General features: G+C 46.6%; 1 protein-coding gene across 1 annotated transcript in view; it reads left to right on the top strand.

Annotated features, from left to right (window-relative positions):
* The first annotated feature begins 1217 nt into the window (after positions 1 to 1217).
* Positions 1218 to 12568, top strand: part of FBP1 (fructose-bisphosphatase 1) — a 31071-nt gene continuing 19720 nt past the window's right edge. The window contains exon 1 of the mRNA XM_055427933.2: positions 1218 to 1532. Within this exon, the coding sequence (XP_055283908.1) occupies positions 1363 to 1532 (170 nt within the window). The 5' untranslated portion in view covers positions 1218 to 1362. The remainder of the gene's footprint in view (positions 1533 to 12568) is intronic.

Below are 12568 nucleotides of genomic sequence, written 5' to 3'. Positions count from 1 at the left end.
CAAAGCACGGTCTCACTAACAGCAGATGCTCAGTAAATGTTGTTCCATGAATAAGTGCATGAACTGCCTTAGGACAGAAGCAATGTGCCTACAAAACCCTCAGGATGTTGCCTTGGAGCCTCTGATCTCAGTGTGGTATCCAGGACACCCTTTACTGGGTCTGTGAACATTTTCTTCGCAAAGTGCAGTTAGTGGAAAGGAAGATCTCTAACCCAGCACCAGCAGGACTCTCTGAGGCCTTCCCCCATAGCAGCTCCTCTTTGAAGTACCTAGATAATATAGATAACAGTATTTGATGCAAGTTTCCTGAGTTGTTTTGTAGATGTGAACCCGCCTCCCTCCATCCCTCCACCAAATGAAGAAACTGCTTGATGACAATGAGCGCATAGCCCCTTCCACTGCCGCCCCCCGCCCTCGCCCCCGGCCCCCCTCCTCCAAATCTGCCCTTTGAAACTGCTTTGCCAAAATCCTTTGAGGAGCTGGAGACTTTTCAGGGTACGATCCACCTTGTTTCTTTGCATGGCCTTGCAATAAACCTCTCTTTGCTCCAAACTCAGACTGTTTCACTTTGTTTGGCCTTACTGTGGGTTTGGCACAGGAACTCGCATTAACAGATCCCTTTAATAGCTCTCAGGCTACAGGAATCTTGAGAACAGATCTGAATTAAGGATCCAAAACCAAGCCATCGGACAGTGAGGAACAGAGGAATCCAGTCTCTTGAAGTTGGTCAGAAGAACCAGACGACAGGACAAGCAGGGGGTGGACAGAGGGCAGGGAGCAGATGACGGTGGCGGTGGGAAGCACAGCGGTTAGAGCCTGAACCCGGGAGCAGCTGGGCTGCAGCCCGGGCTTCTCACTCGCTAGTCACGCTGCACTGAGCACCGCGCTCAACCGTCCCAACTGCCGTTTTCTATCTTAGCGAGGTAGGGCGGCAATCAGGATTGCACCTCCGTGGCAAGGTCGTCGTGCGGACTGAAAAGGACCATGGCCCAGAGCAGCGCTCTACCACGCTGCAGGCAGCTGGGCAGAGGCGTGGCGCGGCGACAGCCAGGAGGCGGAGGTGGGGTGGGGGCGGGGCACGAGGCGGGGGACACCCAGCGGCTGGGGGAACCGAGATGGACGAGGAGCCCGGACGTCACAGAGGGTCGGAGAGGGCGGGGCCGCAGTCCGAGGGGCGGGGCCGGGGCGCGGAGGTGTGCCCGGGGGCGGAGGGCGGTGACCCGCGCCTATAGGCTGCCCGGCCCGCGGCCTGGAACCTGGCCGGCTCCGGAGCCGCCGCGCTGACACTCTGTGCTGCGGCCGCGTCCCACCGCGTCCCGCCGCCTGCACCTGTCGCCCAGCGAGCCGCAACCGGGCCCCAGCATGACGGACCAGGCGGCCTTCGACACCAACATCGTCACCCTGACCCGCTTCGTCATGGAAGAGGGCAGGAAGGCCCGCGGCACGGGCGAGATGACCCAGCTGCTCAACTCGCTTTGCACCGCGGTCAAAGCCATCTCCACGGCCGTGCGCAAGGCGGGCATCGCTCACCTGTGAGTCAGGCTTCTGTACCCCGCAGCCCCCACCCTGGCCGAGTCCTCTCTCTCTCTGGCTGGGGAGCCACCAGGCAGTATGATGTCTGGTCCTCTGCCCCTGCTGTCAGTCTGTCTCTGATAGCTGAGATACCCACTATAGATACCCACTACTCAGTATAGCTACACTATCTCTGGTAGCTCCTCTGCAGCTCAAACCACACTCAAGCCCTAGTTCCCCCCTCCCCTAAGCTTGTGGGTGCCCACCTGGGGGGCCTGTCTCACAGTCCATACCTGCCTCCACCCTGCAACCGGAGCCCCTGGGCTGAGCAGCCTTGGCACCTCTCTCGGCCTCCTCCTGGTGAAACTAACTGGCCCCATGAGCCCCTGGCCTGCCCACCACACCCACCCTAGCCTCAGATGGGAAAGTGCTGGTCCCCATGCCTCCCTTTCCGTTTTTCTATCCTTTTGCTTTCATTCCTTTTGAAATTGGAGTCTCAAGTCAGGTTTCTAATTGAGTATCTCCTTGACCCTGAACAAGTCTTGTTAAGAAGCAGCGGGTAAACCGGGCTGGCTGGGAGGAGGCTGGGAGGAAGCCTGCAGTATTCAGCGCCTTCAGGGCTCCAGTGCTGGTGTACCTGGGGCTGCAGAAGGTCTGGGGTGGGGCTTGAGATGCTGGATTTCTAAGTTCTGTGGTGGTAGGACTGCTGGTCTGCAGATCACATTGTGCGTAGTAAAGGAATGACAGGACACTGGGATTCAAAGGGTACCTTCTTGTGAGGTTTTTACGATACTAAGACAAAATACCCTTTGGTTTATTCTGGTGTGCACAAGTATTTTATGTTTAGACTGGTCCTCACTTCAGCTGAAGGATACTTGGATTTTCAGATTGCTCATACTCCTTCCTAGTATTTCTCATACTTAGGAGCACTTCATAAGCATTGTACACTGTGCTCATAGCTGCTGAAAAAGTCCGGCCCTTGAACCCTGGATTCCTTATCTTGTCAATTCACCACCTTTGGTTTTACAATATGGCTTGGTAGAGCTAACTTAAAAAAATTTTTTTTTTTTATCTTATATTGGAGTATAGTTGGTTAACAATGTTCTGCTAGTTTCAGTTGTACAGTAAAGTGATTCAATTATACATATACATGTATCTTTTTCAAAAACTTTTCCCATTTAGGTTATTACAGAGTATTGTCAGAGTCCCCTGTGCTATACAGTAGGTCCTTATTGGTAACAGTGTGTACGTGTCAGTCCCAAACTCCCAATCTATCCAAGTTGACTCTTAAGAATTTATCATTATTTATTTGCAAATGTCAAGCAAAGTTGGGCCCTGATGGGAGAGGGATGGGAAGTATGTTAGGAAGGTGGTGACTCCATTACTATTTCACCTATGGACCTTCTTAATACATGTCTAAGGAGACTTTGCTTTAGGAAACACATTCAATTAAATTCTTACTTTAAATGTAACGTACAATAAGTGTCCTCACAGCTTTACCTGACTTTGAAAACCAGGTGGCTTATTTAAAAAGTGAAGGAAAGTGAAAGTAACTCAGTCATGTCTGATTCTTTGCGACCCCATGCACTGTAGCCCACCAGGCTCCTCTATCCGTAGGATTTCCTACTGTTTTTAAAAAGAGTGCTTGTCATTTTTGTATTATTTAAAAATGTGTCAGCACCTTTCACAACCCCAAAGAGATTCAGAAACACGAGATCTGCTTTGAGGTGCATCTTTCCCACCTTAGGGCTTCCCTGGTGGCGCAGATGTTATAGCGTCTGCCTGCAATGAGGGAGACCCAGGTTTGATCCCTGGGTCAGGAAGATCCTCTGGAGAAGGAAATGGCGACCCACTCCAGTACTCTTGCCTGGAAAATTCCATGGACGGAGGAGCCTGGCAGGCTACAGTCCATGGGGTAGCAAAGAGTCGGACACGGCTGAGTGATTTCACTTCTTTTTTTCCCACCTTATAAGTAACCTCAGATAGTGGGGCCATAGTAGAACCTGGACAAAAGGTGCCAATTTTGGCTGTATGAATTGTGTATATTTTTTAAACTAGACACCTGTAAGCACTAGGTTAAAAAATAGTTTTTGCTATAATTTAAAATTCCTTTATATGTTGTGCGTGTGTGTGTGTTAGTCATTCAGTTGTGTCCAACTCTCTGCAACCCCATGGACTGTACTGTCCATGGAATTCTCGAGGCAAGAATACTGGAGTGGGTTGCTGTGCTTTCCTCCAGGGGATCTTCCTGATCCAGATATTAAGCTTGGATCTCTTGCATTGCAGGCAGATCCTTTCCATTTGAGTCACCAAGGAAACCCTTTATATGTCACTCAACAAAAGTTCAAACCACTCAGAAGAACATAAAGGGAAAAGTGAGACCCACCTTTATCCATTCCCCGGGGTATCCACTATTCATAATTTAACTGGGTTTCTTTTTTTACTAGATATTTCTCTATATCATATAAATTTATACACGGATAAGCATTTCCATGTGACAGTTTGTAAACAGCGAACAAAAGGGGATCACACTTGACATGCCTTTCTGCAGTTTGCTTTCATTATTCAACTCTATATAATGAGCATCCTCCAGTGTCAGGACATGTAAATTCACCTCCTCCTTTTTAACTGATGCATAGTGTTCACTAGGGCTTCCCAGGTGGCACTAGTGGTAAAGAACGTGCCTGTCAATGCAGGAGACATTAGGGAACCAGGTTCGATCCCTGGGTCAGGAAGATCCCCTGGAGGAGGGCATGGCAACCCACTTCAGTATTTTTGCCTGAAGGATCCCATGGACAGAGGAGCCCAGCAGGCTGTAGTTCATAAGTTTGAAAAGAGCTGGACACAACAGAAGTGACTTAGCACACACAGTGTTCCACTGTACAGCCATATCATGAGCTATTTGACATTTCCCATATATCTGGGCATGTCACTGGTCTTTCACTATTTCCAAGAGCATTGTACCCATGAAATGGGCATTTCACATGGTCATGTGGATGGTTGACAGAGAAAGAGTAGAACCTGAACATTCAGTACTCCTGTGGGAAAGTAAGTTTGATGGTCTCTGTATCATATGTAGTTGGGGAGGGGGCAATAAGACAAGATCTCAAGTTGGGCTTCAAATTATGCTTATTATCAGTTTTGATATTCTAGATGAAAAGGCTAGCGTACCTGCAAATAACTTGTTAGTGCTGCCGACTTGCCCTAGTAGGGCATCTAGCCAGAGGGACAAGATGATTGCAGACTTTCAGGAGTCTTGTGGGACCAGTTTATGGAGGTCAGCCCTGACTCCTCATCAGGGATAGATCAGGAGTTTAAACATAGAGCCTGGAGCTCTCTCTCTGTCTTTTAAATTCTAGAAGTTACTGAGAGATGAGAAAGATACAGAACTTATGCTTTAGGGAAAATATTACATGTATAGAGTTAGAATACAATAGAGAATCTTTTCAAAAGAGATTTATTTGGCCACATAAGCTGAGTTTTAGAGGCTGGAGAAAGGTAGGAAGATGATTCCAGGCTTAGCTGTAGCACTCAGGATCTTGGTTCCTACCTGCGGGGGGTCTTCCTTTCAGAATGAGGGATCTAGTTCCCTGACCAGGTTCAAACCTGGGCGCTTTGCATTGGGAACATGGAGTCTTAATCCCTGAATCACCAGGAAAGTCCCAGCAATAGAGATTCTGAAATATACTTTTGTATAGTTGGCAAAAACATGAGGATGTGAAAGATGGTGGCCCATCAAGATGGGTATTTGTAGTGGGCAGGCAAAGCTGGTCATAAGGCCTGCTGGCTGGGCTGCCTTGTGAGGGAGAGGTACAAGATAGGAAGATATTTCTAGAAAAGGTGCTTATTTGGTTTGACTGACCTGGAACCCTTCATGTAATGTAGTGATGGAGCATTTGTGGATATGAAATTGTGGGTGCATTGGGGAACATTATGTAGCAAGGGTGAATACTTTATTTTTGAGGGGGTGACCAAAGGGGAGAGGTACAGGTTTTTGAGTGGGGCAGTGGCACGACTAGAGATTCATCTGGGGCAGCTATGACTGGAAGTACAGACTTAGAAGAGGGAAAATTAAGGCGTGGAAAACCAGCAGGATTCAGAACTACAGGAGTAGAGGAGATGGGGGGACCTGGGAGAAGTCTGGGTGGGGACTGCGGGAGGACAGCGAGGGAGGTTCTCAAAGAGCAGATCCTAGCAACCGAGATCAGGGCTGTGATGTTGAAAAACAAAACAGCAAAAATAAAACCAGCATTCCAAAGGGGGCTGAGTTTTAGAGGCTAGAGAAGGCTAGGAAGATGATTCCAACATTATGGAGATGCTGAACTTGAGGTGTGAGAGGGGCATCCTATTGAAGATGTTGTCCAGCCTTCATTTAGTGGCGACAGTCTGTAATTTGGGTATGAAGAAGTGGCTTAAGATTAGGCCTCTGGGATTTGACACATTCACCTTGAGAAAGGCAGAGAAGAAAACCAGGACCGGATTTAGCAGAACAGAAACATGGGGGGCTTTCAGTTCAGTTCAGTTGCTCAGACATGTCCGACTCTTTGCAACCCCGTGAACCGCAACACGCCAGGCCTCCCTGTCCATCACCAACTCCCGGAGTCTGACCAAACCCATGTCCATCGAGTCGATGATGCCATCCAACCATTTCATCCTCTGTTGTCCCCTTCTCCTCCTGCCCTCAATCTTTCCCAGCATCAGGGTCCTTTCCAATAAGTCAGCTCTTCAAATCAGGTGGCCAAAGTACTGGAGTTTCAGCTTCAACATCAGTCCTTCCAATGAACACCCAGGACTGGTCTCCTTTAGGATGGAATGGTTGGATCTCCTTGCAGTCCAAGGGACTCTCAAGAGTCTTCTACAACACCACAGTTCAAAAGCATCAGTTCTTCGGTGCTCAGCTTTCTTTATAGTCCAACTCTCAGATCCATACATAACCACTGGGAAAACCATAGCCTTGACTAGATGGACCTGTTGGCAAAGTTATGTCTCTGCTTTTTAATATGCTATCTAGGTTGGTCATAACTTTCCTTCCAAGGAGTAAGCGTCTTTTAATTTCATGGCTGCAATCACCATCTGCAGTGATTTTGGAGCCCAGAAAAATAAAGTCAGCCACTGTTTCCACCGTTTCCCCATCTATCTGCCATGAAGTGATGGGACCAGATGCAATGATCTAAGTTTTCTAAATGTTGAGCTTCAAGCCAACTTTTTCACTCTCCTCTTTCACTTTCATCAAGAGGCTCTTTAATTCTTCTTCACTTTCTGCCATAAGGGTGGTGTCATCTGCATATCTGAGGTTATTGATATTTCTCCCAGCAATCTTGATTCCAGCTTGTGCTTCTTCCAGCCCAGCGTTTCTTATGATGTACTCTGCATATAAGTTAAATAAGCAGGGTGACAAGATACAACCTTGACGTACTCCTTTTCCTATTTGGAACCAGTCTGTTGTTCCATGTCCAGTTCTAACTGTTGTTTCCTGACCTGCATACAGGTTTCTCAAGAGGCAGGTCAGGTGGTCTGGTATTCCCATCTCTTTCAGAATTTTCCAGTTTATTGTGATCCACACAGTCAAAGTCTTTGGCATAGTCAATGAAGCAGAAATAGATGTTTTTCTGGAACACTTTTGCTTTTTCCATGATCCATTGAATGTTGGCAATTTGATCTCTGGCTCCTCTGCCTTTTCTAAAACCAGCTGGAACATCTGGAAGTTCACGGTTCATGTATTGCTGAAGCCTGGCTTGGAGAATTTTGAGCATGACTTTACTAGTGTGTGAGATGAGTGCAAGTGTGCGGTAGTTTGAGCATTCTTTAGCATTGCCTTTTTTTGGGATTAGAATGAAAACTGACCTTTTCCAGTCCTGTGGCCACTGCTGAGTTTCCAAATTTGCTTGAATATTGAGTGCAGCACTTTCACAGCATCATCTTTCAGGTTTTGAAATAGCTCAACTGGAATTCCAATACCTCCACTAGCTTTGTTCATAGTGATGCTTCCTAAGGCCCACTTGACTTTGCATTCCAGGATGTCTGGCTCTAGGTGAGTGATCACGCCATCATGATTATTTGGGTCATGAAGATCTTTTTTGTACAGTTCTTCTGTGTATTCTTGACACTTCTTCTTAATATCTTCTGCTTCTGTTGGGTCCCTACCATTTCTGTCCTTTATTGAGCCCATTTTGCATGAAATGTTCCCTTGGTATCTCTAATTTTCTTGAAGAGATCTCTAGTCTTTCCCATTTTATTGTTTTCCTCTATTTCTTTGCATTGATCGCTGAGGAAGGCTTTCTTATCTCTCCTTGCTATTCTTTGGAACTCTGCATTCAAATGGGTATATCTTTCCTTTTCTCCTTTGGTTTTTGCTTCCCATATTTTCACAGCTATTTGTAAGGCTTCCTTAGACAGCCATTTTGCTTTTTTGCGTTTCTTTTTCTTGGGGATGGTCTTGATTCCTGTCTCCTGAACAATGTCACATACCTCCATCCATAGTTCATCAGGCATTCTATCAGAGCTAGTCCCTTAAATCTATTTCTCACTTCCACTGTATAATCATAAGGGATTTGATTTAGGTCATATCTGAATGGTCTAGTGGTTTTCTCCACTTTCTTCTAATTAGTCTGAATTTGGCAATAAGGAGTTCATGATCTGAGCCACAGTCAGCTCCCAGTCTTGTTTTTGCTGACTGTATAGAGCTTCTCCATCTTTGGCTGCAAAGAATATAATCAATCTGATTTCGGTGTTGACCATCTGGCTTTAAGAGCATATTTTGGAGAGAGATGGAGCTAGGCCCAGATTGGTGGCTCTGCTGTTTAATTTCTGTGAGGATTTGATACCATCCTCTGAGCACATTTTGGGCTGGCATGAACTTATGCCAACATGGGGGTTTGCAGCCTTTGAAGCTGCTCTGGTTGGCACCTCTTCTTCAAAGTATAGCTGTCCCTAGGTGTCCACGGGGGATTGGTTCCATGACACCGCACAGGTACCAAAATCCACAGATGCTCAAGTCCCTTAGATAAAATGTCTGAGTACAGTCTGCCCTGAGTAATCTTGGGTTCAATTAAAAACAGGTGGAAATTCGTGGATGCAAACCCCAGGATGCCCAGTGCGGACTGTATTTCTGATCTGACCTTTGGACGTTCTGGGTTGGATGAATGGTTGGTTATTTACTTCAGAATCAATCAACAAGTCTGGTTACCTTCAGCTTTAGCAATAAGGATTAAATAATAATCTGCCTCCCTTTTTCTTGTGAAGATGAGCTCTTCCCCCTTGGCTCTGGTGCATGCTAACTCAAGAACTTTACATAGTCATGCTGACCTCAGAAGGAAAAGGTCTAGTTAGTCGGCAAATCAAGGAAGTCATCGAAAGTTCTCTAAGTGTAGCCCTGAATCTGGTCCTTGTATCTAGGGAGGTGCTTCAGGAATGTTAAAGGAGGCTTTCCCAGACCATCAGTAATCATAGACTTTATGGCTGTAAAACAGCTCTAGAAACTGTATGCAAATTTGAAAAGAGAAAAACATGCTAATATTTAGTCCAAATTTCTAAGGATTTAAAAACACTGGTCAAATGAACCTATCCTTCTAAAGAACCTATCCTCCTAAATGAACCCATCCTTCTAACCTATCTTCTATCCTTCTATCCTATCTATCCCACCATGTGAATTAAAGTGACTTATAGCTGTTTCACATTTTCAGTGAGGTTTATATAGTAAGCATAAAGGAAGAGATATTACTTGTTGCATGGTGTAGCCAAAAAAAATAGAAAGAGAGAGAGAGAGAAAGAGATTACAAACAGCAGCTTCTCAAGTTGATTTTTCTTCCCAAAATCCAGAGAGTTTTTCTTCCCAAGCTCGGAGAACTTTTGTGTCTCCAGGGATTTAAAAATGAACAGTCACAGGGACATAAACCTTGACAGAATGCTGTGCCACCCTGAACAACTTGGGCTGCAGGGCCAACTAATATGAATAAAATTGAGGTGACATGTCATAAGCCTCTGAAATGAAATAATATTCCCGGTTAGTCAAATGTGAACTTTGAGCACTTTCTTTTGCTTCGTTATCTGTGACACTGTTCTGCATTGGCTGTCTTCCCAGGAGCTGCCTGAAAAACTGGTTCAGAAGTAGTTTCCCCTCCCCCTCATCAGCCAGCGGGTACTTAGTGGATTCCTGTGGAACAGGCACACACAGTACTACATGTAGGGTTCCGTTAAGAATGGTGATGGCTGCCATTGGCCTTGATGAACCAGGTGCATCATGTGGATTAGTCCCCGTCCTTACAAAGCCTAGAAATGAACAATCAGGGAGCTGAGACAACTTGATGGAAATCATGTAATCAGCAAGAGGAAAAGGCAGAATTTGAGCCCAGGTCCCTCTGGTGCTTCTCAGCAGGGTTATATTCCTGCTGAGGGGTGTTAGGGGTGGGATTCTGTTTCCTGCTGACTTCCTTGGTGCCAGTCTCTGTTTTAAGTCCTTTACTGATGTCAACCCATTTACACTCCTTCTCTACATACTGTGCCGTAGATACACTAAAGTCCGATTTTACCAAAGATCAGAGATGCTAAGAGATTGTTCAGCATGTGGCAGAGCTGGGATTTGAACCCTCACGGTCTAGAGTCCCAGCTCATGGAGGAAAGCCCATGATGCTGTTGCCTTTCTCTGCTGCTGCTGCCTGTGGCCATCAGGTTATACAGTGAAGGCTCTGTCCTTTGGGACCTTTGATGGAATGATGTCTGATCAAAATGCAGAAGAGTATTGCTTTTAAGGAGCTTGCCAGGTGGCTCAGTGGTAAAGAATCCACCTGCCAAGCAGGAGACCCAGGTTTGATTCCTAGATAGGGAAGAGCCCCCTGGAGAAGGAAATGGCAACCCACTCCAGTATTCTTGCCTGGAGAATCCCCATGGATAGAGGAGCCTAGTGGGCTATAGTCCATGGGGTCACAAAGACACGACTTAGCAACTAAACAGCAGCAGCATTGTTTCTAAAGGATTTTCTGAAAACTTTTGAAGAAAATAAACTCTGTTCTTCAGCTAATTAGTTCCTTGAGGATTTTCTTAGGGCCTTTTTCTTCTGTCAAAGTTGCAGAAGCCTTGAGACTTCCCTGGTGGTCCAGGGAAGACTCTACACTTCTAATGCAAGGAGTTTGGGCTTCATCCCTGTCGAGGAACTAAGATCCCACATGCCAGGGAGGTGTGGCCAAAAAGGAAAAAAAGAAAAAAAAAGTTGCAGAAGCCTTTCCTGCTTCCGACTTTTCATGGATCCATAGAATATGTACTGTCCAGGTCTTGCTTCCCTTCTGGGGAACCATCATGAGGCATCTTGGGGGAAGCCTGACTGAGCATTTGCTTAGTCCTGGCTCGTCATTCCTGGGCAGGATGAAGCAGGGCCGTATGAGACAAAGCCGACTTCACACGCTAAGGTGCACCATACAGAAACCAAGGTGATGGGGGTACTGACTCAGATATCGTCACTACTGAGATGGCAGGAATTCTTCATTCTGAAGCCTGTTTTACCTTAGAGTCACTTTCCTGATCCTTCTTGAAGACCTTCCTAACACAACGTCTCACTAAGGGAAACCCTCCCACAAGATGTCCTAGAAAGTGCCTGAATCTTGACTTTAAGGGGCCCAGAATAATCTCTTTTCTTTCTTTCTTTTTTTTTTTTATTCTTCACAGGCAACTGGAGGAAAGATGGGTAAGGATCTTTCTAGTTAGAATAGAGGAGGGAGCCTCCACAGGAGTAGAGAGGAGGATGGAGAGGTGACCACCTGTCCAGGCAGGGAGCAGGGCCATCACAGAGGTCTGCATGGTGTGGCCATGAAGATGGCCATTTGGGTTCTGGTGTGGTGAGTGTCCCCCACAGTGTTCATCCTGCAGCTGTTATATGGCCCCGCCTGACTCCGCATGAGAGGTGGTGTGACCCCAGGGCAGGAGTCACCTTATAACCCTAGAACTGCAGTGTGGAACCTGGCTGGTGGTCCTGGCTGGATGAGCCAGTTGCCCTGAGGCTGACTACAGCCTCTCGTAGCCCACAGCATGGGAAAGACCTTGAGGTTTAAAATGTTACTTGTATAAATGTGCACAGAGCAACCCCTCCCATTTGGAAATATGTGAAAAACAAAGTCCTTGTTCCTTTGGATAAATTACTAACCCAGAGCTGTTCTTTGGAATCATTACTGGCTGGCTTATTTGGACTCTCTTAGGGCTTTGTCATAGTTTAATTTTTGTTTGGAAAACACCCACAGTATCCTTCAGCTGGAACTGCTCCCTTGCAGTGATATCTTCCTTGACCATCTTGACCCTTGCCCGGCCGTCCCCCAGCACCTTGTTTCCTTTTATTAAAATGAGAGCACCTGTCACTTTCTGACATTATCTTATTCATTCAGAAGTACGTATTGATTTCTTATTTTCCTCACTCACTAAACTCCATGAGGGTTAGATACTGAATGGCATCTTGTTTGGCACTGTAACCCCAGCACTCAGTACAGTGGGGACAAAAAATATTTGCAGAATAAATAATCACTCACACAGGCCTCTGGGAAGATTTTGAGTGAGAGGGCTGTGGCCTAACTGCTCTTCACTCATCTCACTGGGCCAGGTGCCTGAGCAGGTAGAATGTGGAAAGCAGGTATTGCCCACACTTGCCTCGGTGGCTCATCTACCTGTCCCAGCCCCCCAGGCCTCCCTGGAGCTGTCCCCATTGGCCAGTCTCTCTGGGGACTGTGCCAGAGGCTTCCTCCACACTCCAGGATGTGGAGTGACCTTGAAGTCTAGTGATTCTTATACTCATTTCTTCAGGCTCCAGTTTCTGTTCTCTTCAGTGGATACTTTTTAGCAAGTATTGCTTGAGGGCCTACTATGTGATGGAAGCTGGGACACAGTGGGGGAAAACATACCCCTCTGTCCTCATCCTCATGGAATTAAAAGTTAAGCAATCATGGCAACACGATGATGGATGAAGCAAGGGGGATCTTGAGAACCCTCCCAGAGTACTGCAGATTCTTAATGAGTGCTCCCTTTAGTGGGCAAACAAGGGATTTAACATTGAGAGTCAAGGGCTGTGCTAAACCCTTTG

The sequence above is a fragment of the Moschus berezovskii genome, chromosome 7 (genome assembly GCF_049115385.1).
Source record: "Moschus berezovskii isolate FMDL1 chromosome 7, NW_MosBer_1.0, whole genome shotgun sequence".
Lineage (NCBI taxonomy): Eukaryota > Metazoa > Chordata > Mammalia > Artiodactyla > Moschidae > Moschus > Moschus berezovskii.
The sequence above is the reverse complement of the archived record's forward strand: the minus strand, read 5'-3'. Positions and strand labels throughout refer to the sequence as shown.